Source organism: Lepus europaeus, chromosome 3 (assembly GCF_033115175.1).
Source record: "Lepus europaeus isolate LE1 chromosome 3, mLepTim1.pri, whole genome shotgun sequence".
NCBI lineage: Eukaryota > Metazoa > Chordata > Mammalia > Lagomorpha > Leporidae > Lepus > Lepus europaeus.
Genome location: NC_084829.1, coordinates 17,562,376 through 17,589,678, shown reverse-complemented (window position 1 = coordinate 17,589,678; position 27,303 = coordinate 17,562,376). Strand labels below are relative to the sequence as shown.

The 27,303-nt window shown below is 47.9% G+C and overlaps 1 protein-coding gene across 2 annotated transcripts in view; it reads left to right on the top strand.

Annotated features, from left to right (window-relative positions):
• Window positions 1–27,303, top strand: part of CARMIL1 (capping protein regulator and myosin 1 linker 1) — a 318,527-nt gene that overhangs the window by 123,443 nt on the left and 167,781 nt on the right. For both annotated transcript variants that reach the window (XM_062185167.1, XM_062185173.1), the window contains exons 3-5: window positions 6,992–7,042; window positions 13,801–13,860; window positions 20,667–20,788. In XM_062185167.1, the coding sequence (XP_062041151.1) occupies window positions 6,992–7,042; window positions 13,801–13,860; window positions 20,667–20,788 (233 nt within the window). The remainder of the gene's footprint in view (window positions 1–6,991; window positions 7,043–13,800; window positions 13,861–20,666; window positions 20,789–27,303) is intronic.

Below are 27,303 nucleotides of genomic sequence, written 5' to 3'. Positions count from 1 at the left end.
GACCCCTTGTACTTATTGCGTGACAGTGTCAGAAGGTGTCTGGGTCTTTGTGGTTCAGGTTTTGTTTATTTCTCTGTGACTGTGTTGCAAAGAAAAATCCTCTTCCAGAAGGCAGATTTCTTCTGCACTTTGCTGGCTGTTGTTTTGCAAAAGGCATAAATTAAAGTGCAAACTCTCCTGCGGATCTCATAGAGAAAGGGCTGGAGAATGGAGGGCAGGACGTAGGTAGGGGAGGGGCTGGGAGGAGGGAGGAGGGGAGGATGATGGGAGGAGTGGGAGCCTCCACAGGTGGGGGGCAGTGAGGAAAGACAGAGCTGAGAAGTACACACACAGAGTCCCATGGACGGATACAGAGCAGAGACAGACAGACTTGGAGGGACTGACCTCCCTTCTTACAGTATCCAAACATCTGTCTTCTGCCTGTGGTGCTTTTGTATGTGTATTGCTTCCTTCTTTTGAAGTTCTAGAATCATCTGACTTTGCCTTGGGGCAGTCTTGGTCTTGGAAACGGGTGTGTGTGTGTGCGGGGGGGCGGGGGTTGAGTCCTCTAAGTGATGTGTGCCCACTGCAGAGCCAGAATCCAGGGCTTAGAACCCAGCTCTGCACACACCCCAGTCTCTGCGTGCCTCAGTTTCTGCACCTTAAATGGGGATAGTGCAAGGTGTCCAGTGCATAACAAATCTTCCCAGGCAGACGAATCAGCTAATTCACAGGCTTTTATTGGGATTCTGCTCCTGGGTGAGGTTCCCCGGTCCCAACAAAGCAACAGAGCGGGGGTCGGGGAAGCGGGCCCCTGTAGACACGTCCCCAGTCAGCAGGAAGTAGCCAGAGAGACTCATCATTGCTCCCTTTCCTATCATCAAAAGGTCGGGATGGTAGCTTTGGGATCCGCATGGAAGGAAGGCCTACACTTCCGGGAATGGAAAGTTCCTACCTGTACTTGCAGGGAAGAAAAGTCCTTGTCAAGGTCCCTGCGGGTGCCTAAAGGTCAGCCAACGAGGATCAGACCTGCCTCAACCTTTAACCCCCATGCCCTGAGTCTATAAAAGGAGCCCTCCCAATCTCTGATGCGCGACTTCCCTGGCCCCCGCTCTGTTGCTCTGTTGGGACCGTGGAACCTCGCCTGGGAGCAGAACCCCAATAAAAGCCTGTGAATTAATTGATTTGTCTGCCTGGGAAGATTTGTTACGCGCTGGACACCTTGCAGATAGTAGAACTCTTTCCTCCACAGGGTGCTGTGAGGACTCAACAATTCGACCTGTGCGCACCTGTCAGAAGGGGGTGTTCCCCAAAGCCATTGGCTGTTAGTACCACCGTGTGTGTGTGTGTGTGTGTGTGAGAAATGATCCTGCAGGGTGTGGGATCTGTACTGCCTGAAGCAATGTTTGTGACGCTAAGCACATTTTTTTCTTTTTCTTTTTAAATTTATTTTTTATTTAGTAAATATAAATGTCCAAAGTACAGTTTATGGATTACAATGGCTTTCTCCCCCCCCCCCCATAACTTCCCTCCCACTCGCACCCCTCCCATCTCCTGCTCCCTCTCCCATTCCATTCACATCAAGATTCATTTTCAATTATCTTTATATACAGAAGATCAATTTAGTATATATTAAGTAAAGATTTCATCAGTTTGCACCCACACAGAGACACAAAGTGTAAAATACTGTTTCAGTACTAGTTATAGCATTACTTCACATTGGACAACACATTAAGGACAGATCCCACATGAGACGTAAGTACACAGTGACTCTGTTGTTGATTTAACAATTTGACACTCTTGTTTATGGCGTCAGTAATCTCCTTAGGCTCTAGTCATGAGTTGCCAAGGCTATGGAAGCCTTTTGAGTTCGCCGACTTTGATCTTATTCCGACAGGGTCATAGTCAAAGTGGAAGTTCTCTCCTCCCTTCAGAGAAAGGTACCTCCTTCTTTGATGGCCCCGTTCTTTCCACTGGGATCTCACTTGCAGAGATCTTTCACTTAGGTCTTCTTCTTCTTCTTTTTTTTTTTGCCACAGTGTCTTGGCTTTCCATGCCTACAGTACTCTCATGGGCTCTTCAGCCATATCTGAATGCCTTAAGGGCTGATTCTGAGGCCAGAGTGCTATTTAGGACATCTGCCATTCTATGAGTCTGCTGTGTATCCCGCTTCCCATGATGGATTGTTCTCCCCCTTTTTGATTCTATCAGTTAGTATTGGCAGACACTGGTCTTGTTTGTGTGACCCCTTTGACTCTTAGACCTATCAGTATGATCAATTGTGAACTGAAATTGATCACTTGGACTGGTGAGATGGCATTGGTACACGCCACCCTGATGAGATTGTATTGGAATCCCATGGCACTATTCTAACTCCACCATTTGGGGCAAGTCCGATTGAGCATGTCCCATTTTTCTGAATGCTATGGCGTCTTCGAGCTCCTGTCTGGGGCTGTTGGCCTTGAACATCATTGCTCTTGCAAGGCCAGTCTGAGAGATTGCAGCTGGGAGTGAGGAGTGGGACTCGGGGCTCTAATTCTGCCACACGTGGGCTATGAGGAGCTGACTTTTCTCTGGCTCTGCTGTCAGGCTGGAAACTTGGGGATTCAGGTCCTGAAGCAGGTGGGACTGGGCTGTCTCTGGCATGTGAGTGTTGGATTTGGCTGTTATTTTGCCGCTGTGCTGAGGTTTTGTGGACCTGAGATTCTTGATTGGTCTCCTGGAAGACAGATGTGCGTGCTGGTAATTACCCAACCCCTAAAGCAGAGCTGGGACCCAGCGGAGGTGGGGAGGGGAGCACTGTTCTGTGTTTTCATTGATGTGACAGCAGATTCCTCTGAGTTGTGCATCTCTGCTTTGCGCACCTGACTGTATAGCTGGTACCTCTTGCATACAATGATACTTGAAAATTTTATTTAAAAACTGAATCAAAAGATCAAATTTTTGTATCAATTTTGAAATCCATGCCTGTTTTTTTCCATAATATACATTTTTTATGAACTTTTTAAGGCCCCTCATAGAGGGAGACAGGATGAGAACAGGGGCTGGGCTCTCCAATGCTATGCTTGTGATCATGGCTGTCAGCATCATTTTCACGTTTGTCTTTTCTGTACCCCTAGGGGAAGAGCAGTGTTTAAAAGGCGCCATCCTGGCCGGTGCCGCAGCTCAATAGGCTAATCCTCCGCCTTGCGGCACCGGCACACCGGGTTCTAGTCCCAGTCGGGGCGCCGGATTCTGTCCCGGTTGCCCCTCTTCCAGGCCAGCTCTCTGCTGTGGCCCGGGAATACAGTGGAGGATGGCCCAAGTGCTTGGGCCCTGCACCCCATGGGAGACCAGGAGAAGCACCTGGCTCCTGCCATCGGATCAGCGTGGTGCACCGGCCACAGCGGCCATTGGAGGGTGAACCAATGGCAAAAGGAAGACTTTTTTCTCTGTCTCTCTCTCTCACTGTCCACTCTGCCTGTCAAAAAAAAAAAAAAAAAAAAAAAGCCCCATCCTGGGGCTGAGCTGCAGGGGCAGGCGCTCTGGGTGCACTGTGGAACACACAGTTACACAGTTAGTTCAGGCAGGGCCAGCATTTCCTCCTCTGGGTCCTAATGTTGTCATGAGACCCTTGGTATCTGCGCCCTAGACTTACGGGAATGGCTGCACAGGCCATACCCGCCCCTCATGCCCTGTTGTCTTCCTCTCTGAATTCCCCTGTATCATTGCCATGCTCCTCTGTTACTGCACCCTGTGTGTCCTGTGCACCAGAATGGCCTCCTGCCTCTCCCCAGAAGGCCTCCAAACTCTTACTTCTCTGAGTGCTGCTGTCTTAGCCACAACTTGATCAGTGCTGACATTGGAAGCATGCAGCTCTCTAGGGCATGCTTGGATTTGAAAGAGAATTTTTTAAACTATCTGTTGGGATGCTGAGGAAGCTACCCTTGAGCTGAGAGCTCGGCGGGTCTCTCCCAGTCACTGACTGCACTGGGCTCTTTCCTGCCTTCATCTGTTCCTTCTTTGTAGAAAAGATTTATGTGTTTATTTGAAAGAGTTACACACAGAGAGAGGGAAATACAGACAGAGAGACAGAGAAGCAGAGACAGAGAGAGAGAGAGATATCATCCATCTGCTGGTTCCCTCCCCAGGGCCATCCCAGGAGCCATGAGGTTCTTCCAGGTGTCCCAAGTGGAGCAGCCAGGACTTGACCCAGCACCCACATGGGATACTGGTGCAGGCGGTGGCCTTACCCTCTATGCCGCAATGCCAGCCCCTCCTACCCTGATCTTGACTGATGTGAAGGAGTGGCGTGTAGGGAGGCAGGTGTGCATAGTAACCCGTAAAAAGAATGTAGTGGTTAAAAACACATGGGGCAGGCACCTTGGTGCAGTGGCTAAGCCCCTGCGAGGGACACCCACGTCCCATATTGGAGTGCCTGTCCGGGTCCTGGCTGCTCTGCTTCCTGTTCAGCTTCCTGCTGGTGCAGCTGAGAAGGCTGTGGAGGATACCAAGTGCTTGGGCCTCTGCCATCCATGTGGGAGACCAGGATAGAATTCCTGGCTCCTGAACTTGACCCTGTCCAGACCTGGCTGTTGTGGGATATTGGACAGTAAACCCGAGAATAGAGGATCAATTTGTCTTTCTCTCTTGCTCCCTCTCCCTCTTTCCTTTTCTCCCTGCCTTTCAAGTAAATAAATAAATCTTAAAAAACAAAAAGAACACGGGCTTTCTTGTAGTTGATAAAGCTGGCTACAGATCCTATTTCTACCCTCATGGTATAACCTTGAGTGAGCTGCACCACTGACTCTCACTTTATTGATCTGTTAAATGGGTGTAATATTGATATTGGATATGATGGATGTGAGGATTGACTGTGTCCTTGTATTTCAGGATGTCCTCCCTTCCACAGCGTGTATAGCTGGTGAATAGTACCACTGCCTGGGCACAGCTTCGTGGTGCAACCTTTTTGGTTGCACAGGACACCAAGCTCAGGAGCGCCCTGCATCTGGGTTAATGCTTTGGTTTTACTGTCTTGAAAGTCTTAGTGACTTTTGTACACTGGCCTTGCAAATCATGTAGCTAGCCCCGCCACTGCTGGGCTACACTTGACCTCTAATCACTCACCTGCCCCAGGTCTCCCACTGCCTCTCAGCTACTTGCTGTTTTATCTTATTCCCCTGACCTCAAGGCCTTGGTAGAAAGAAAGGCTCACTCCTTAGGAGGAAGAGTAGTGATTTGATGTGCAGTGTATGGGGAGTCAATATAGGGATCTGTGGCCTGCACTTTCAGAAGTCACTTGTTAATGATCTTGTGGACTGTGTCCCCTATGAAGTCAGGTAGTGACGGTGACTCTGGCTAACTCTGATCCTTGAGTGGCTATGTCTGTGCGTTGGTGGGCGGTCTGAACTGGGTGCCACCTCCTCTCTCTCCTTCCCCACCCGCTCGTTGTCACCCTTGTAGCCAGTGTCCCATTAGTTCCTTGTCATGTGTCTCCTAAGTTGCCCTGACTTGAGTTTATCCCCAGTGGTGGTGACCTATGATCATTCAAAGAGGAGTTTTATGGAAATGACCCCATCTCAGTTGGGGTGAGAGACTGGAAAGAGGCACAGCTCAGGAGATGGGTGCACACTCGCCGATTCTCCCTGCATGCCTGGGCCCTGTGAGTTCAGGTAAAGCTGTGTGACCTTGGTTAAGTCCTCTAACAGTAGGGGGCCTCAGCATCCTTGACTTGTTGTTTTTTAAGGTTTTGTCCAAGTCTAACATTCTTAGACTAGTACATATATATCATTGCAAAATACTGGTTTAGAGTCAAAAAAGTCATTTGGAAAATGAGAATTGGCAATTTTCCCATCCGGGCTTGAGATGCATGGACGTCTCCTTTCTTTACTGCGAAGGCTCTCGTGGCCTGACCAGACCTCCAAGTCGTAGACTGGCCCCTGTAGACGCTGAGGGTGTGGACCTGGGATTCCTGCCAAGGTCTCAGCCAGGAGTGCAAACCATTTCCAGCCCCCTACAGGGCACGGCTCACCTGTAGTCCTGTGAGACCCTATGGGCTAAACATACACATGTCCTTGGCTGAGTATCACAAAGGACACTCCAGGGGTTGGCCCTGGGGCCCAGCTCGGGAGGCTCGTAGCAGAGTGCCAGATCCAAGTCCCAGCTCCTCCACTCGCAATCCGGCTTCTCGCTGATGCATCCTGGGAGGCAGCAGATGGTGGAGCAAGTGCTTGAGCCCCTGAATGGAAGCCTTGGGTGGAGCCATGGGCTCCTGGCTTCTACCTGGCCCAGCGTTGGCTGTTGCAGGCATTTGGGGAGTCAATCAGAGGATGGAAGATTTCTCTCTCTCTCTCTCTCTCCCTTCTTCCCTCCCTCCCTCTCTCTCTCTCTCTCTCTCTCCCCTCCCCCTCTCATACTCAGCCTTTCAAGTAGATGAAAATGATAGATAAACATAAAAAAAAAGAAGCTTCATAAATGTTCAATGACAGGTGCAGCTGAGAAGCAGAGTTTGGGATGATTGCTTAGAAGCTCAGTGTGATTTTGCTGTGTGTGCGTTATGTAGATGTTATCAGTCAGAATACAGAGACGGAGAAGCAGGGGGGCAAATGTGGGTGGTGCTGGTAATTTCGGAAGTAGGAGTGAGCACTTGGCTTCTCCACTCAGTTTGTTGTCGAGAGGATGGAGCTTGTGCCTGTGGAAAAGAGATGTGTGTTTTACTATCTTGTGGACCTGTCTTGCTGCCGACTGACCTCTCACCTTGGGATTTCATGGATGAATTGTTCGATGTTGTGTTTACACTAGGAATCTTAGAGCAAAATGAATTCTCTGGGGCCTAGTAGGTATCCCAAGTGATTTATTCTTTGTGCCTCATGGGAGCTGAACTGTGTCATGGTCCTGAGAGGTGACATTTGCCACGGTAATGGCGCGGCAAGCTCTGTGACTTTGGTGTTATTGAAGTCCTAGGGGTGACACAGAATCCCAGCCGGACCCCCTTTCTGCTGCCCTTACTTATGCCGCTGCCTCTGTTTTCCAGGTGCTCACGTCATGCCGTGCCTTCCTGTTGACCACGCGCATCCCCACCAAGGTAAGCCGTGATGGGATGCCGCCTTCCCAGGCACGCCCACTGCCTGCTCGCACGCTGCATACATGCACATACACACACACACACCCACTCTGTATACTCCCATGCTTGCACACACATTCCAGTGCACCCACTGCTCTCTTGTACAGACTGATGGTGGAGGTCAGCATGGCCATGTTCGCAGACACCTGTGTTTCCCTCCTTCTTCCATGAAAGCTCCCGCACGCTCTGCTCACGACAGTTTTACAGTGTTTCCTCCGATGGTGAGAAGGCCTCCCCAGGCACCTGTTGCCGTGATCTGTGTTCTGTGCCCTGAGGCCCAGTGTCCTGACTGGTTCTCCTCGGCTTTGTGCTTTCTTCAGGCTTGCCTCATGTTTCCTGTAGACCAGTAATGCTGGATTTTTCTTTCTTTTCTTTTTTAAAAAGACTTACTTATATATTTGAAATGCAGAATCACAGATAGAGAGGGAGAGACAGAGGTCTTCCATCCGCTGGTCCACTCCTTAAATGTTTGTAAAAGCTGCCGCTAGGCTAGACTGCAGCCAGGAGTTTGGAACTCCATCCGGGTCTCCCACGTGGACCTGGGCCGTCTTCTGCAACATTCCCAGGGAACAGTATTGGAAACGGAGCAGCTGGGATGCAAACTGGTGCCCATGTGGGATGCTGTGGTTGCTCATGGCAGCTTAACCCACTGCACCATGTTGCCAGAACCCAGAGTTTTCATACACTTTGACGTGTGGAAAATGACCTTCCTAACCCTCAAGGGTGGTTTACCCATGTGGTAGCTGCTTCTGCCATTCTGGATGTCCTATGTTGCCTATACAAATACCATGGCACTGCTCTTTTAAAAGAGCAATGTAGGGGCTGGTGCTGTGGCGTAGTGGGTAAAGCTGCCGCCTGCAGTGCCAGCATCCCATATGGACACGAGTTCAAGTCCCAGCTGCTCCACTTCCAATCTAGCTCTCTGCTATTTCTGGGAAAGCAGTGGAAGATGGCCCAAGTGCTTGGGCCCCTGCACCTGCATGGGAAGAAGCTCCTGGCTCCTGGCTTCCGATTGGCCCAGCTCCGGCCATCGTGGCCATCTGGGGAGTGAACCAGCGGATGGAAGACCTCTCTCTCTCTCTCTCTCTCTCTCTCTCTCTCTCTCTCTGCCTGTGCCTCTCTAATTCTGCCTTTCCAATAAATAAATAATTTTTTTTAAAAAAAAAGACCGATGTAGCATTTTTTCATGAGATGTCCTTCATTCCATGGTGCCAATTATAATCTGAATGGTTAGCTCGTGAATTAGGCATAATATAGTTTATTTAATGGTAACAAAAAGCGGCTGACCATTTTTGTAGGATATGGACTGAATGTTAACAGAAAATTGGATTTTTCCCCCCAAAAAAGATGAAGATAGCTAACATTTACTGAATATTATTTGTAAATAGTTTAATTCTGAAAAGAATCTTAGAACCTAAGTGAGGTCCTGTTGTTATCCTCACTTTACATATGAGAAAACCAAGACCCAGGCAGGTTCGGTACCTTGGCCAAGGTCAGGCTACTGGGAAGTGTCAGCTGAGCGGTTCTCATCCAAGCAGTCTGGCTGCTGAGCCCCTGTGTAACTGCACAGCTCTGACTGTCATCAGGTGAGCTGTCGGCCAAGTGTACCTGAAGCTCAGGGTCGCCTTCTCACAGTAGCCCCGTGGGTGAGCTTCAGAAAGTAGCTCCGAGATGCCTGGGTGCCTTTTCCCAGGCCTTGTGAGATCTGAGTCGGGGAGGGAGTGAGGCTCAGCCTATCCTGCTCTTTCACCTTTGACCCAGCTGCGCTGCCTTCCTGCCCACACTCTCCAGAGATGTGTGGTCTGGAGGCGGCTGCTTCTGATGGCTGGGCTGTGCTGTGGCTCATTTTCTTGGTCTTTCTCGCCACTTAAAATTTACCATTCAGCCTCTGTTTTGTGAATACCTTCTTCTGTGCCTCACGGGTGCTCTACTATTATGAAACAAATCTTTCTTTCAACACTCGAAGTCTGAGGATTTGCACAATTTTCCCTGAGCTTTGGGAAGGTCCCAACCCACAGTTAGATAAGTGTAAGGTACTGACTGCTTTTTTCTTCTTGGTCATATACTTTTTATAACACTTCTCCAAGGAAGACACTATTGGTCCAGGCCCCTTTTGATAATAGAACGTGAGTCTGTATGTTTGCAATGTGTCCTAAAGAAAATTATTATATCCATGAGGCTGGATTAAACTATCTGTGCATTAAAATACCCAAGGGCAGGATATAAGGCAGTGAATTAAGCATTATCCCACTGGCAAAAGATTAATTTGCAGCAGGAGATTTTATGGAGTTGAGAAAGTGGTCAGGTGCCCTGTTGAATAGGATGCTCTTGACCAGTTGCTGATCCTGAACATCTGATGCAGGGAAGTATATCAGCTCTTGGGAAGTCCCCTGCCCCTCCGTCTGCTGGTCGTTCCTATACTACCTGCCCCTGGGGAGACCTGGCCTTATCCCGTGATCTCTGTAACATTTCATAGAGTTGTTTAGATACTCATTCTGATTTCCAAAGTTGTCAGCATCACAAATAAAGGCAGGAAGATTTTCTTCCAAAGTTTCTGCCTTAGCAAAGGCTGGTTTTTATGTGCCAGTGTTAGTCCTACTTGAAAGGTAAACCCAGTGTGAGATTAGTTTTCTGGACAGAGGGGCCCTGTGTTGTGGCATAGCAGGTTAAGCCAACGCCTGCAACACCAGCATCCCATTTGGGCATTGGTTGGAGTCCCAGCTGCCCCACTTCCCATCCACCTCCCTGCTCATGGCCTGGGAAAAGCAGCAGAAGATGATCCCAAGTGCTTGGGTCCCTTCTGCCCCCTGGGGAGCCCCAGATGAAGCTCCTGGCTCCTGGCTTCTGCCTGGCCGAGCTCCTGCCGTTGCGGCCATCTGGAGAGTGAACCAGCAGATGGAGATCTCTCCCTCTCTACTCTCTCTTTCTCTCCCTCTCTCTCTGTAACTCTGACATTCAAATAAAAATAATCTTTAAAAAATTTCCAGTGAAATAATTATCATTCAGGACATTAGTGTAAAATTGGCACTGATTATGACAGAGATGGCTTTGGGGGCTGATTAAAATATTTTTGTGGCCGGCGCCGTGGCTCAACAGGCTAATCCTCCGCCTTGCGGCGCCGGCACACCGGGTTCTAGTCCCGGTCGGGGCACCGATCCTGTCCCGGTTGCTCCTCTTCCAGGCCAGCTCTCTGCTGTGGCCAGGGAGTGCAGTGGAGGATGGCCCAAGTGTTTGGGCTCTGCACCCCATGGGAGACCAGGATAAGCACCTGGCTCCTGCCATCGGAACAGTGCGGTGCGCCGGCCGCAGCGCGCTACCGCGGCAGCCATTGGAGGGTGAACCAATGGCAAAAGGAAGACCTTTCTCTCTGTCTCTCTCTCTCACTGTCCACTCTGCCTGTCAAAAATAAAAAAAATAAAAAAATAAAAAAAAAAATTAAAAAAAAAATATTTTTGTTATGAAATTGTGTACGAAGTTAGAGATGCCTTCTTTCCTGTCTCGCTAAACGTGTGAGGTGTGCTGGAAGATGTTGTCAAGTGTGCAAAACAAAGATGGACCCCGTGGTGATTAACTGCAAAGCAGGGTTCGCCTGTGGTCAGGGAAGCAGCCGCAGACAAGGGTACAGAAGCATTCAGACATCAGCCAGGCAGATGGCAGAGGGCTGTGGAGGGGCCGCGGTGCCAGGGGGCTGGAAGAGCCTGGGCTGGACCTGGTCTGGCCAAGGGGTTGAAGCAGGGGTGCCACCTATAGGACACAACAAGCACTGCTGAAAGACCCAGAATTCCATACAGATTTGCTCTGCGGCTGGTGGGAGGGGCACTGCCCCTCTAGGGGTTGGGGGTGATGCCGGCCAGAGAGTGGTGGAAAAACTGGGTTAATCCTGTCCACTTACCTGATCAATCACTGATATCGACTGTTGAAGAACATTTTTTATACTATATATATGTTAAACTCTTAGTAGAGAGTTAATCTTATGTGTATAAAGTTAATTGAAAATAGATCTTAGTGAAAAATAAGACTGGGAATAGGAGAGGGAGGAGGAAGGAAGGGTGAGAACGCAGGTGGTAAGAATCACTGGTTCCTAAAGGTGTATTTATGAAACACATGAAGTTTGTGTACCTTCAATAAAAGGTTTCTGGGGGAAAATAAAAAGTTCAAAATGAAAAAAATAATTTATATCTAGGGCAAAAATAAAAAGGTATCTGTGGGTCTGACTTACACATGTCCCAGGTCTTCCTGAAACCTGTACCAGCCTCAATCCCTGAGGAGTCTCCCTGCCTCGCAGGCCCCAGTTCTACCCCCAGAGACCACCTTTAAACTCTCTTTAGGATGGGGGCAGGAGGGTTGTGAGAGCTGGGAGCAAAGGCCTGGTAATAGCAGCTGTAGTTGAGCTCAGCGAGAAGGGTTTGAACCTTGCTGTGTTGTTTTCAGTGTTAGACTCTCCTGCCCTTCACTGATAATACCCCGGTACCCTGACCAGCCACGGGCCGGCCAGCGGGTCCCTCACTGACTGCCGATACCAAAGATCTCCTTTTAGTTCTGCCCCATTCTGGTTCTTTTAATGCCTCTGTGATGTTAGAGATTCATTTGCTTCTGCCCACATGCCCCGCCCCTGACCTTCGGTTTGCTTGCCAGACTTGAAAGTGTTTCCCAGGGCCTGGCTGAAATGCCCCGACTCGCTCCTGGCTCCCCAGTGCCCTGCTTAGCCCAATGGCAGCCCTCAGGTACGGAGTATCTTAATTGACCTTTGAATAACCCACTGGCCCGGGTCGATGACAGGTGTCCATTCTATCTGAGGTGACACTGACTGATGCCAGCTGCATTTTCATAGCTGTGACATGGGAAGAGAATACACCTGCTCACACCTAGGAATGAGACGACCACTGAGGGTCAGTGGTTTGTTCCCAATCTTTTTTATAGCAATTCTAGAATAAGTTATTTTAATGAAAGACATTTACATAGCAGTGTAATAGGATTGCAAAATGAGAGAGAGTGTGTGTGAAATACTGCATGTTGATAAAACTGAACTACTTACAAAATTTGCTGTCTTAAGGACCCAACAAATGTTAATTTTCCGGGGTTGGGGAGTGGCGGTGCGGAAGGCAGTCCAGACAACTTCCACCCTCAGGTTGCCTTGCAAGTCCCCACTTCCTGTTCCGGGGATTTGAAGTGAAGCTGGGAAGCCCTGCATTGCAGGTGCAGCTCAGAAGGGCCTCTCTCAAAGGATGCTAACTGGAAATAGGTTAACACGCATTAAAGTAGCCGAGGGAGGCATGCATACCTCTTAGAAAGTAATTTCCTGTTTGAATGACTTTTCAAAACCAAAGCCTTTATAAATCCTGATAATGATAGGTAAGAAAATTTCTACTGTGATTGAATGTTTTGAAATCCGTTCCTTCAAAGTTGCCTTTAACTCTTGGAGGACAAAATGCACATCTCAGTCCATGTCTGTTTCCAGTGCACCAGCGGCTTTCTCTGGATGCCTGTCCGGTGACTAAATGAGTAATGCCAGAATGAGTTCTCTTCCTGCCTCCCCTCTCTACCATTGTGCTTTGGTGTTTATTGGGATATTTATGCCACCAGTGAGGCATGGTACAGGCAGCCTGACATCCCTCTGGGTTTGGTTCTAGGCGTGTTTTTTCACATTGCAATTGCCCCCTGTAGATTCAATGAAAGGGAGTCGAGAATATTCAGAAAAATTTGCATCTGTATAGGCCTTTTCCGTTGTCATTCCCTAAACCACACAGTGTAACTACTTATGAAATGTTTACACTGTGTGTGCTCTTCTAAAGAGTCTAGAGATAATTTAAAGTATATAGGAGCCTGTGCCTAGGGTATATGCAAATACTGTATCATTTTATGTGAGGGACTACACTGGCTGATGTCACAGGGGCTCTAGAACCAATCCCTAATACCAACTGTGTATTTCTAGTTTCAATGTGAGAGAGTAAAGGAAGCAGATCCACTCCAGTCTCCTGTGTTGTATAGTCCCATTTCTCTGTGACTGTTCACTGGGTGAGGTGGACGACTACAAAACTGGGAGAAAAGTTGGTGACTACTGGCAGGAATAATAGGGAAAGACCAGCTGATTATAAGAGACAAGAAGGGAAGGGTGCTTCTTGTTAAAATAGGAAATAAATCACTTTTCTCCATGTGTAGAAAGGACTTTTATGTAGCTATATGTGTTTCATGAAGGAACACTTTAAAATTTCTGAATACTGTTTGTCTGAGTCTATTCAAGATAGAGGTTTTTATGGAAAATGCTGGAAGGAGGAGGATTCCATGAACTGTGTTACATAGGGGCAAGAATTCAGGAAGAAGGGAGAAGTTCATGAACTTTACTGGGTATGACTTTCAGAAGCAATATTTGGAAGTGAAAAGGCAAAAAGATGAATATATTTAGATGATTCTTTTCTCACATTCATTTCTCACAGAGTAAGTTGTAGATGTGTACACATGTCCCATTGTGAGACTTAAAAAAAAAAATCAGGCATGCAACTTTTTCCCAACCTTCAGGACTAAAATGAATAATACTTTTTCTGCAGCGTGATAAATCAGGATTTTATCTTGTCAAACGGAGATATTAAATCAACCTTCCTAAGATGCCCAATAACTTATTTGCTCCTGTGCTGGCTGTAATTATAGCATTTTTACCTTGAATTACATGTTTAAAACCCATCATTACAGGTCTGTATTTCTCCCTCTCCTCTCAATTACAGCTCGAGTTAACCTTCAGCTACTTGGAGATTCAAGGTGTTATTTGCAACAAGCCTGCTCAGGTGAGTAAGTGACAGACACCTGTCCCTGTCAGGGCCGGCGTGATTTTTCCTGAGTTTCCGGAACTGTGGAATGTCTTCTGTTTGCTTTCATTACTGACTGTTCCTTAGAGTCAGAAAACAAGACGAGGGAAAAGAGAAATTTCAGAATGCGATGCTTTATGGTGGCTTTGTGGGGATCAAGGTCCGAAAGTTGTTTCGATAAGAAACACATCTCCATTCTGCAGCCTGAAAAGAACTAGTTATCTCTTCTGGTGGCTGCTCCTGAGGGACTCTGTGATACAGTTGAGCACCAAAATTTTATACTCTGCTACAGTACTCTACAAGTTCTTTCTCAGAACACAATGAAAAATTAAATTTTTAGTGTTAATAAAGTATAGATTTTAAAACCCAGATTCGTTGAGCTCTAGGTACCTGCAGTACAGGAAAGTGTACAGTTTGACTTCTTGACTTCTGCAGACCCGGGACCCTGTTACCACAGTCAAGACACTGAACACGTTCGTTACCCAGGAAACACTCTCTCCCGCCCCTGCTCCCTCTCGTTCTGGCTGTAGACATTGTGGATGGGATCACAGGCTGCATCCCCTCCTGCCTGCCTCCTCTCCGTCAGCGTGGCTGCTGGGGCATTGATATGAGTTGTTGCCTGTCTCAGCAGCTCTTTGCTTCCCACTGCTGAGTAGGACTCTACTGCATGGCTGTATCAGTTTATGCGTTTACCTGGTGATGGACATTGGGTTGTTTCCAGTTTTGGCTGTCACAAATAAAGCTGCCATGAATGTTTATGTACAAGTTTTTGAAGTGTTTTCATTTCCTGTGGGTAAATAGGAGCGGAATGGCTGAGTCTGATGGTAGGTATATGTGTAACTTTTGGAGAAATGACCAAACTGTTTTCCTAAGTGCTTGTATCATTTTCTGTTGCCACCAACAGCCTACGATGTTCTAGTTCCCTCGTGTCCTTGACAACACTGGTATGGTCAGTCTTTTTAATTTCAACCATTGTTATAAGTATGTAGTACCTTTTCATTACAATTTCAAATTGCATTTCCTTAATGATAAAGTATATTCAGCATCTTTTTCTGTTTATTTGCCATGGGATATCTTTTTTGGATGAAGTGGCATTTCAAATTCTTTGCCATTATAGAAACTGAGTTATTTGTTTTCTCATTGAGTTTTGAGAGGGTTTTTTTTTTTAAACATTTATTTTATTTATTTGAAAGATAGAGTTACAGAGAGAGGTAGAGAGAGAGGTCTTCCATCTGCTGGTTCACTCCCCAAATGGCTGCAATGGCCAGAGCTGAGCCCATCCGACGCCAGGAGCCAGGAGCTTCCTCCAGGTCTCTCATGTGGGAGCAGGGACCCAAGGACTTGGGCCATCCTTCACTGATTTCCCAGGCCACAGCAGAGAGCTGGATTGGAAGTGGAGCAGCCGGGACTTGAACCGGTACCCATATGGGATGCTAGCACTGCAGGCCAGGGCTTTAACCCACTGTGCCACAGCACTGGCCTCGGGAGTTTTTTAAAAAACTGTATTCTGGATACAAATTCTATATCAGATATGTGATTCATACATAGTTTCTCAGTCTCTGGCTGCCTTTTCATTCTCTTGGAATGAAGGAGCAGACATTTTAAATTTTGGTTAAATCTGATTTATCAGCATTTTCTTGTGTGCATCATGCTTTGGTGTCACCTTGAGTAAATCTTTGCTTAACCCCAGGTCGCAGAGTGCTGTGTGTTTAGTTTTAGACCTTTAGGTTGTACATACAGGTCTGTGATGGATTTTGAAGCAATTTTTGTATATAACGCAATGTGTGGGTCGAAGGCTCTTTCATATGTGTAGACATCCATGTACATATTTCAGTGCCATTTGTTTGAAAGGCTGCTGTGTCCTCACTGACTCGGTTCCACCTTTGTGGAAAGTCCAAGTGTGGGTCCGTTTCTGCACTCTGAATCTCATCCCTGGGGTCCATTTGGTTATCTTCACGCCTCTGCCACTCTGTCCCGTGGCATCACATGGAGATTGAAATCAGTGGCAGTCCTCCAGCTGTGTTCCTCTTCAAAACCATTTTGTGATTCTAGGTCCTTAGCAATTCTAAATGAATCTTAGAATCACCCCAGTGTTTTTGACTGAGCTTGCATTGAATCTGTACATCGGTTTGGAGAGAATTGACATCTTAATGGTATAGAATCTTCTGAGCGAAAGAAACCCTATTACTCTATTTAGTTCTTCTTTAATGTTTCTCAGCTGTCAGTGTTTAAGTTTTATGCATCTTTGAGCGGATTTATTCCTAAGTATTTAATATTTTCTGATGCAATTTTGAATGGTATTTAAAAATTTTCAATTTCCGATTGTTTCTTGCTGCTCTTAGGAACACAATTGAGTTTTGCCTCTATTGATGTTGTATTCTATTTATTTATTTCTTTTTAAATTTAATTTAAATTTTTAAAATTTATTTGAAAGGAAGAGTTAGAGACCTTCCATCCCTTCCTTCTCTCCCCAATTGCCACAACAGCTGTGTCTGGGTCAGGTTATAGAAAGTAGCCAAGATCGGGCCGGCGCCGTGGCTCACTAGGCTAATCCTCCGCCTTGCGGCGCCAGCACGCTGGGTTCTAGTCCCGGTCGGGGCACCGATCCTGTCCTGGTTGCCCCTCTTCCAGGCCAGCTCTCTGTTGTGGCCCGGGAGTGCAGTGGAGGATGGCCCAAGTGCTTGGGCCCTGCACCCCATGGGAGACCAGGAGAAGCACCTGGCTCCTGCCATCGGACCAGCGTGGTGCGCCGGCCGCAGCACGCCTACCGCGGCGGCCATTGGAGGGTGAACCAACGGCAAAAGGAAGACCTTTCTCTCTGTCTCTCTCACTATCTACTCTGCCTGTCAAAAAAAAAAAAAAAAAAAAAAAAGAAAGTAGCCAAGATCTTCATCCGGGTCTCCCGTGTGAGTAGCAGGGGCCCAACTGCCTGGGCCAGCCTCCACTGCCTTTGGGGAAGCTTTTTAACTACAAGTTCTGTTTCTTTGATAACTAGAGGTCCATTTGTGAATTTCTTCTCGAATGAGCTTTGGTATTTGTGTATTCTGAGAAATTTGCCCGGTTTATTTACATTGTCCCAATTTATTGTCATAAACTTTTTACCCGCCCCCTCCCTCAAATATCAGTCTGGTTAGAGGTTTATCAAGGAATTCGCTTTTTGGTTAGACTGATTTTTCTACATTGATTTCATTGCTTTTCTATTTCATTGAATTTTGCTCTGATCTTTATTAGGTTCTTTCTCCTACTTTTCCTTTTAGTTTTTATGACTATAAAGAAAGTGTGTGTTTGTGTGTGCTTGTGTATGTAGTTGTGTCGATAATGTTCCTAAAAGAATGGCCAAAATTGTTGCTTTCTGTTGACTGAGATTACATACAACTCCTTGGAACTTTTCCATGGTTTGTCTTAGAGCAGTGTTTTATCCTGTGTGTTTATCATTTTCTATCGTTTTCTGGAAGTAGAATGTGAAAGAAAAATCACAGCACCATATGTTTGCCCAAATAGTCAAACGTGTGGGAGACAGCAGTCTCTCCTGGATGATGGTGTAGTGGCGTAAGCAGAGCCTTCTTGTTGGTACTAATTTAGGAATGTTTATGTGTATGGCTTAGGGGTTAGGATGGAGACAGGAAAGCGTTAATAATATATGAGCTCCAGGGTTATGTTCCAGATACCACTTGACTGTGTGGTTTGAGTATGAGAGAAGATGTTCATGCAGCAAGAGTGGTGCACAAATTGGTCCTTGCATGCTCTGTGTCTCTACAGCATCGTGCCTTCCAGAGGAGCTGTTAGCTAGCAGTCCATCTCAGCCCACAGCACCGTTCTGTCATTGTAGGGACCAAAGGAAGGGCTTTGCTGCTGCCGTGTGTGGACCTGGAGGCTGAAATGATAGTGAAACAGTGATGCTGCTCCCATAAAGGAACGCACTGGCCAGACCCTGGGATGCTGGTAACCTTGTGGTATTATTGCACAATGGCCTGTGGTGCAGATGCCTTCAGCAATGCCCCTCCCTCTCCCAGCATTCCACACAGCCTCTGTGCAGGGCAGTTAGGATTCTGTCTGGGGTGAGCTTTTTGTGTTTTTATCAAATGCACCGTTTGATTCCATTGTGTTCCAAAGGCTGGGAGCCAAGTAGCCTGTGTAGCCTCAGTTCCTGGAAGTCTCCAGTTTTGGTTTTCTCTTAGGTGAAATCCCAAGGATGACTGTGTCTGCCTGTAGCATTCCCAGTCCAACCTCGATTAGGGCTTCCTTCCTGATGTTCTCAGGGATTTGTTACCTTCCTGGCATGGCTGTTTTTACCTTTCCTTAACTGTAGGTTGTAGATGCAGGCACAGCGCCTGGGACAGAGGCATCGCATGGCATGTGGGTGAGAGCAGGGCAAGGTGTGGCTGAGCTAGTGCAATACTGTTGTCCTTTTCCTGTGGAACTGTGGAGACCTTTATCTCACTTTACAAGGCTCCGTGTCGGGACAGTCTCTCCTGCCCGTGTTCTGGGCTTTCAGGGTCAGAACATTGAAGTCAACGGTTACTTATTGTAAGAATCTATGGCTTGTATATATGATTATCATTTTAGATATGTACGGGAGATGATGGGTTAAATCCTGCTAGGTATGTAAAGGAAAAGATGTTTAAACATTCTGCCTCTCTATGGCTAACATAGAGGGAAGAGGTAAATGGCAGGAGCTCCTTCTCTGATGAGATGATGTTATTGTGTTGTCTCCAGCTCTATCATTTTGTTGTAGTCTTTGCATTATGCAAAGCTGGTGACGTCTTACGCAGGCTGTGTGAGGGCTTTCAAGTAAGGTTGCACTTGAAGACCTCATGTCTTCTCTCACCTGTCACCTTTTTTCTTCCCTGTCTCTCTATTCAGTACTGTGCAATTAAGGATGATTAGGTGCTAAGATCAAGTGGAATTAGAATTAGCTAATTACTAATTACTCACACCCAAACTGTGAGCTGCGTTGATGCTCTAGAGGTGGAGAATGTGCAGGTACCCTGTAGTGAACAGCGTAATTACCCGTGGTGGAAGGTCTGGGAATGAGGTGCCAAGCACAGACACAATGGCACATCCCGAATTCTCTGGCTTCGCAAACCATGGGTAGGCACAGATCTGTGCATGGGAAACATGAGCTGAACTGCACAAACCAGCCTTCGTCTGGCTTCTGACTTCTCCAGACATCCTGGCCTTGGTCGGAACCCACAACCCTAGGTACAAACCCCAAACGCTTGCAGCCTTTTCTTGGGGACTGGGGAAGAAAGAAGGACATTATCTTTGGACCAGCTTCTTGCACACAAATGCGGCCTTTGTCTAGAGGATTTTAAAGGCCTTTCCATTAATTTCTTGAGGAATAGGCTGAAAATTTGGATTACATACTTTTTACACACAAGTAACTGACATAGAAGTGATACTTCTTAAACACTTGTGGACAGATTCCTGTAGAGGTATTTATAAAAAAGGAACATTTTCAGGACTCCATCACTTAGGATAGCCTTTTCTTTGATCTTTTCATTTTGATAAATACCTTCGCATTACTCTTCCTGGTAATGTAAATGTGATGATTTTTCAATGTAGATAATTTTAGGAAAACCTGAAGCAAAGTCTGAGAACTCCCTCACCCGGTTGGTGGGTTGCACGTGGAGTATGTGGTCACCACTGTACTTTTGTACAGACAGAAGTCACTGTGTGAGGCTGCTCTGCTGTGGTGATGATCACAATGGATTGCATTTCACACTTGTATAGTAGTGGGGTCTGTTTTCCTTTTTAAAGGAAGTGATTCACCTCTGTTCTCTTTCTTTGAGGTGTAGCCCTCTTCAACTTGTGCCTTTCACAGGCTGCTCTGATTTATCCTTATTTGTAGACTGGTTGGTTGACCTCCATCTCAGCATTATTTTTTTGGTTTGAGTTTTGGATATCTCCAGCTATTAATCATAAAAAATGTGTCTTTACCACACACTAAACCTAAACACTTTTACTTTAATATAATCCCTTCTACGTGTTCCTTCTTCTTCCAAAGCTTGAAAGTTTTATAAGCATTTAAGTTTTCTTTTTCTTCCAGATTTTCTTGTCTTTAAAATGTGTGGTTTAGGGACCAGCATTGTGGTGTAGAGCTACCGCCTGCAGCGCTGGCATCCCACATGGGCGCTGGTTCGAATCCCAGCTGCTCGGCTTCAGATCCAGCTCCCTTTTAATGTGCCTGGGAGGGCAGCAGAGGATGGCTGTGGTGCTTGGGTCCCTGCTCCCACGTTTGAGCCCTGGAAGAAGTTTCTGGCTTTGGCTTGGCCCAGCCCTGGCTGTTGTGGCCATTTGGGGAGTGAACCAGAGGATGGAAGATCTCCCTCTCCCTCTCCGTCTCCGTCTCCCTCTCCCTCTCCCTCTCCCTCTCCCTCTCCCTCTCCTCTCCTCTCTCTGTATCTCTGCCTTTCAAAAATAAATAAATCTTTTTTACAAAGCTTGTCTGTGGTTTTTCTTCAAGGACAAGTGGGTACTCACAGGAGATATTTGCACTTATCCTGGGTCACAGATGTGACCAGCTGTGTATGTCCAGATGTGGGGAGTTAAGTCACATGAGGGTCTGCGTGAATCTGCCCTGGTTCCTGGGTGTTTCTGACAACCCCTTTCTTCCCCTACTCAAGCAATTCTTAAACCAAGAGTATTATTTTAAGGAAGAGCGTCTTAAAAAGCTAGTGTTGCGTTAGCGTGTGTCCGAGTGCCCGCCTCATTTCCAGTATTTAAAATGGAAAACGGGAAGGCAATGGGCTCCCTTTTAACAAGCGTGCCCCCGGCTGTTGCAGATGGTGGTGGAGACGGAGAAGTGCACCATCTCCCTGAAGACGGCGTCGCCGGAGGACGTGAGTGACGTGCTGGCGCACGTGGGCACCTGCCTACGGAGGATATTCCCCGGCCTCTCTCCTGTGTGAGTCCCTGGGGGGGGAGGGGGAGTCCAAACCTGTTCCTCTTCAAAGTGCCTGCCTCCCTGCCCTTTCGGGGGGTTCCCCTCTCAGTCCTCCCTTTCTTCAGCATGAACTATGAAAGCCCCCTCTGCACCCCTTGTGTTTGCTGTCTGAGGTTTTCTGTGGGACCGCTCTTGAAAGAGCTTGGGTGATGCCAGGACTGGGAAACCCTTTAACTTCTACTCCCAAGTCTGAGACAGACACCCTTGGGATTGAACTTCAAATTTCCTCTAGCATGAGCTTCCTCCCAGCCGTTAGCAGAATCCCAGAGGCTGGTGCCTTGCGTCATGGCCCTAGGTAGAAGCCACTGGGCTTCTGCTGCTTGGTTTTTTTCTCTCCCTCTTTTCAGTCCAAAGAAAACAAAACCAAACATAAAAGTTAGCTGCTTTTGTTTTCCTCTTAACCCTTCTGAAATGCTGTTGGGAAAATTAATAAATTCTCTGTGTTACGTACATGTCCCCATGGTTTTGGCAAATGTTTTGAAAATCAGGAGTATGTGCTTGGATCACGGAGCCCGCGGCGGGGGAGTGTGTAGGGTGTGGGGTGGGGGGACTTCCTTGGCTGGCCGGAGAAGGCCGAGCTGCTCCTGAGAGAAAGTTCTCCTGCTGGAAAGACAGGACACGCAGAGAGCAGGCACCTGGGCACCTGGCGTGCTCTCCTGTGGAGGGTAGAGAGCTGTACACCTTGCTGGGTTTTGTAGGAAGAGAATTTGGGGGGCTGTTGGTCTTCATGGAACCTGTCTTGACAACACCTCTCCCCCCATTGGAGGCCAGAGCCTTTGCGTGTTTTAGACCCATTGGGGGACAGAAAGTGGCTTCGTCTCTCTGGCCGGAGGAGACCTGCTGGCTTCTCCCTGCTGGTTCTGTCTTTTTGTTCACAGAGGCAGGTGGACCAGGCGGGAGGGGCTGGTTGTTCAGCCCGGGTTTCCTCCTTCCTGACGCTTCACTCAGAGTCCCTGGGTGCCTTGTGGCTGGGGGAGCTGAGTACAGCTGGCCTCCCGTCAGCAGGGGTGAAGGCTGAGCTGAGCTGCCCCGCGCCCCAGACTCCTGCCTGGAGAGAGTTTCTGGAGACGTCTTCAAGGCAGTCTCCTGCAGGGCTCTGGTTGCACAGGCGTGCTCGCACATGCATGCACCTGCAGCGTGTGGCCCGCAGGGGTCAGGTGAGGTGAGGAGTGAACCATAGTGGTACTGGGGAAGCACTCAGAAGCAGGACTTTGTTGGGGATAGCTTCCGGGTCATCTTTCCAGACAACAGAAACTGTTGGGGGTAGTCGGAGTTGGTAGTAACCACAACCCATTTTCCTGAAACTATCGATGATGGGGCTCCTTATACTGTGGCATTCCAGTTTAACACTGATGGGATAGAAAAATTATTAAGTGCAGGCTTATTGGGTATAGGCTTAAAGCACCCTAAACTTTAAAGACACTTCAAACAATATTTAAGATTTCCATTTTCCCTAAGATGCAGCTTTCTTTCATATTCTGAGCATTTGGGGCTGGATGAATTACCGGTTTTGTTTTTGTTTTGTTTCTTCCCAGAGAACGCTGAGTAAGAATAATGCCTTCTCTTCTAATTTCCAGTCATCTTTTTGTTACGTTTTCAGGCAACTGCTCCTAACCAGCAAGTCTGAAATGTTCATGTCTGTTTCTAGGTCAGTCACCGGGCGAATGTGATCTCTAAATCCACGACCCCCCCTTCCCTGCAGCCCCCCTTCCCTGCCAGCTCCGTGGTAACACCTAAACTGTGTGGCCCGGTGTGAAGGCCATTGCTTTCCTGCCCCATCATCCAACTTACTCTGGAGCACAAACAGTGTCTTTCGTACTTTTAGCACCTTTGAATGCGTTCCCAATGCTGAAAAGCTCCTACTGTAATAGATACAGCCCAAGGATCCTCGCATCCGTCAAGTTCCTTTATTTGCGCGTCCCCTGAGCGTGATGACCACTTCCTGTGCCAGCACACATCACACTGCGTGATAACGCCTGTGCATTTGTTGGTTCAGTCAGTGAGTGTTGAGATTCTGTTGTATGCCAGTCACCGTGCCACCAGCTGGGGCCCAGCTGTGAACACGGCCCCTGGCTCCATGCAACTTCCATTTTAACTCAGGGAAACAAAGCTCCCACAGAGAGAAATGCAAAAATGAAGCAGCTCAATGAATCGGGTTGAGGGAAACAGACAGGACTGAAACAATGGATAAACTTATGTTTTGAGAGGCTTCCCTGCGGCCATGCTGACTTGAATAGATCTAGGGAAGGAGCCCCTCATATAAAGGGGGGGGGCACCGTGTTCTCCCCAGGACATTTGCTCATGCTTTTTCTTTTGTCTAGAAAGTGGCAGGTGTCTTTGAGGAACTGAAGGATAACATATCCAGTTTGTCTGGAGCACAGTGAAGAAAAACGGTGGGAAGAGACTAGGAATGCTACAAGGGAGGCTGGAATGAGGCACTGGCCAGGTGGTTTAGAACCTGCTGATTAAGAATTTGGAATTTTTAGTATTTCACAGAGAAGCCACTGTGATGTGTTCAGCAGCGAGCTGGAGAAGTGAGATGGAGAAGGCTCCGAATCAGTAGGTGGACAGGTTTTTGGGGGAAATAAATCCCTAGTGGATCTGTTTCGGGCATGTGAAATTTGACACCTAGCACATCTAGGTGTGGATTTCAGGTGGGCGATGACATACGTGAGCTTGGGACGTGGAGGACAGGTCCAGACTTGGCGCTGGAAGAAAGGTGAGTCCGTAGCAGAGAGGTGGTCCATAATGCGCCACCGGGAGGGAGGGGACCCAGAGGAGGAGGTGTCTTGAGAATAAGGCCAACATTTAGAGATCAAACAAGAACGAGCCGCAGGTGGTGGTGGATAAGGACAGGGAGAAAACCCTTGGCAGCCTGGGAGGCTGTGTGGGCTGGTCCTTAGGGCTGAAGATGCTGCAGGCAGAGAAGTGTCCCATGCTTGGCGCTGTGAGGTGGGGACTGGAGCCGCTCAGGGGTGGGGTCTGGTTGGGAGTGGCGGATGGCCCTGTGCTGGGGGGAACTCAGAATTGTGAACACAGCTTTCTAGAGCAGTTCCCCCAGAAGGGGAGCTGATGAATGGAGTACATGGCTCTGTTAGGAGGCATCGGCAGTGTGAGAGATTCTGGCTGGCAGCTGGGCATCAATTTCTCAGCAATATCTTGAGGAGGCCAGAGTCCAGAACATCCTGTCTGTTCCCGTGGGCTGCCTGCTGCTTGAGCAGAGGTCGTGTTTTTATTAACCTTCAACCCCTCGTCCTTGGTACATGGTACACACTTTGTGAGGTTTGGGGTGAGCACACACATGGCCTGCTTACATTGTGGCCACTATGGAGAGATGAGACCACAGGAACGAGAAGGCAGTGGGCCAAGACAGCAGGTGTGTGGGTATCAACGGGAAACAAGTGAGTACAAGTGAGTGAGTGCCAGGGTCTACCCAAACAGGATGGAGTGGATTCCGAGGAGGGGGCAGGGAGAGATGTGGCTGTGCCCGTCAAGAGACCAGTGGGAGAAGCTGTGATTATAATTTAGTAAAGGACTTGGCACTGAACTCCATACCCTGAACGTGCTTGACTTGTGTTGTGCTTTTCCATCCAGCAGTGCACACAGCCGGTCACCACAAACCCTTACTGTTCTGTGAGTGACATGGCATGCCTTTGCTTTTGAAGCTCCTTAGGTTTTACTACATGGTTTTGGCAGGGGAAGCGCACGATTATATTGGCGTTGGTTATTGTAATCAGAGAAGGTGAGCGGGTGGGTAATTGTATGCTTCCGTCTATATTCCTGGTGTGCCGAAGTCAAAATGGATAGTCACAGAAATATTTTCTAGATGTAAATAATATAGGGCATGGAAAATAAACATGTCCTCATAATGTCAGACATCTCACTCATAGTAAACCACAGAATATGATGGAACTACCGGGGAGTCCTCAGCCTTGTTGGGGGCATTGTCCCATCCATCCAGTATATTACCTGAGCCCGTCACAGGGTCCTCTGTCCTCGTCCCCTCGCTTGCTCAGGGCAGTCCTGGTGGGGACTGTTGGCCAGGAGGCTGTCTCATGAGCAGGCATCAGGAGCCAGGGGAAGCAGGAGGAGGCCAAGCCGGGGCAGCCCCCAATTTGGATCACCTGTTCTAGAATAATCTAAGCTGCGTTGTCTGTCAGTATGAATATCTGCTTTGACCCAAATATAATTCTGAAAAGAGCATCCAGGATCTAAATCAAATATGGTTTTTTTAAAATTTTTTTTTTAATTTTTGACAGAGTGGACAGAGAGAGAGAAAGACAGAGAGAAAGGTCTTCCTTTTTGCTGTTGGTTCACCCTCCAATGGCCGCCGTGGTTGGCGCGCTGCGGCCGGCGCACCGCGCTGATCCGAAGGCAGAAGCCAGGTGCTTCTCCTGGTCTCCCATGGGGTGCAGGGCCCAAGCACTTGGGCCATCCTCCACTGCACTCCCTGGCCACAGCAGAGAGCTGGCCTGGAAGAGGGGCAACTGGGACAGGATTGGTGCCCCGACAGGGACTAGAACCCGGTGTGCCGGCGCCGCAAGGTGGAGGATTAGCCTGTTAAGCCACAGCGCCGGCCGGATACAGGGAAAATTTAAGTCCAAAACTCACCTCAAAGGAATTCTGTAAGCGTGTTTTTGAGCACATTCTTGTATGTGTGGCAGGGTCACTGGGTGTCATTGGATGCCTCAATTCTAAGACCAGGGTAGTGAGGAGAACCTGGGAAAATGTTTCCCGCTTCCGTGTTGTTCAGTCTGTGTCCACCAGCCTGTGTTTCTTTTGCTCAGGAAGCCGGGATTCATTATAACTTGAAGCTTTTCTAATATCAAGAACCCTGGCTATTGTCTAAAATGAAGCTAGACGTTTTAACTGGTAAATGATGCTATTAGTGTTTAGAAATGTTAACCCAAGGAATTCCTCGGGCATATCTAGGTAGGCACAGTCTTTCCTGCCCTCTCGGGTGTTGTAGTCCAAAGGAAGCGTGAGAAAGTTCCACAGACAGCAGGAGGAAGAGTGTGAGAGCTGGCACCCTCAGGTATCCGCAAGGGATGGGCAGACAGTAATGTTTAGGTTTTGTCTATCTTCTTCCGTTTTTGAGAGGAGGGATGGGCCAGGAGTGTTGGGGAGGCTGGGAGCCTGAAAGGAGAGGGAGCATGTGCCCCTGGCTCAGTGAGAGCTGGAGCGGGAGCCCAGGTGCACCAGCTCCAGGTTAGCAGGGTGGCCCAGGGGTTGGCCAGGAAGCAGCAAAGGTTCACAGCAGGGAGCTGTGAAGGCTTTTGCATTTTAGAACAAAATGTGAGTCCCTCAGGGAGGAAGAACTGAATCCTTTGAGGGAGGAGGATGAAATTACAGGCAAGACAGCTCACCTCTCTGTGAGCTGTGTTCAGCAGACTGTGAACATGCCCTATAGTCCTTATCTGTAGAATGGGAGCAATGGTGGGAATGCAGTTCTGGGAGGATTGCGTGAACTGTGTGCAAACTGCTTGAGTTCCAGTCCATAGCCACCTATGACTGTTGCAGTCAGCCATGCAGACATGGGATGGAGGCTGTGCTGCTGGGCAGCTGGTGGCTGATAACTTCCTTTTCAGGAGGATGAATAACAGCCTTCTCACGTGACTTTTTTCTTACATTGTTGGTATGCTTGGTTGTTCTTTCAGGTATGTGGTATGTTTGAAAGTTGCCTGGGTATTGTCAGTATGTCGGAATGATATACTTTCTTTACTACAGTAATAAAGGTCATATTGTCAGCTCCTTTATAAAGCCAACAACTGAAGGAAGTATGACAATGTGAGGTCACTGGGGCGGGCATTTTGCATGGTGGTTAAGATGCCCTTGGGACACCTGCTTCGCCTATCGGAGTGTCTGTCTCCAAGCTCTGTCTCCACTCCAGCCTCCTGCTGGTGAACACCCTGGGAGGCAACAGTGATGGCTCAGGTCGCTGGGTCTGTGTCACCCATGTGCGAGACTTGGGTTGGGTGCCTGGTTCCTGGCTTTGGCCTGATCCAGTTCTGGCTGTTGTAGGCATTTGGGGAATGAACCAGCAGATTGGAGATCTCTGTCTCTCACATAATAAAATAAATATGTAAAAAATTGAAGAAATTAAAAAAAAAAAGGAAACGTGAGGCTACTGTGAAGAAAAGTGGCAAAATAGGAGTTTTTGCGTAGACAGAAGAAAATGCTCACCTGCTCTGGTCCCACACGTGACTCAGCAACAGGCATCCTTTTGTTGTGGTGTGGTTGGCGTCAGCACAGCACGTGTGATTCTGGGGACAGTTGCCATATTGTCTGAGATGAGCCTTGGAATTAAGCTTTAAATAATCAATGATTGTAAATGGATTACAATAATGTATCAGCCTGTGTCAACAGTTTATCATGAGCTTCGCAGGAAGAGCTCCTGTGCCTGCCATCCAGTTCCTGGTTCTTGCCACAGAGAGCTATTTTCTGAGACTGGTGGAAACCAGATGCTTGCAATGCAA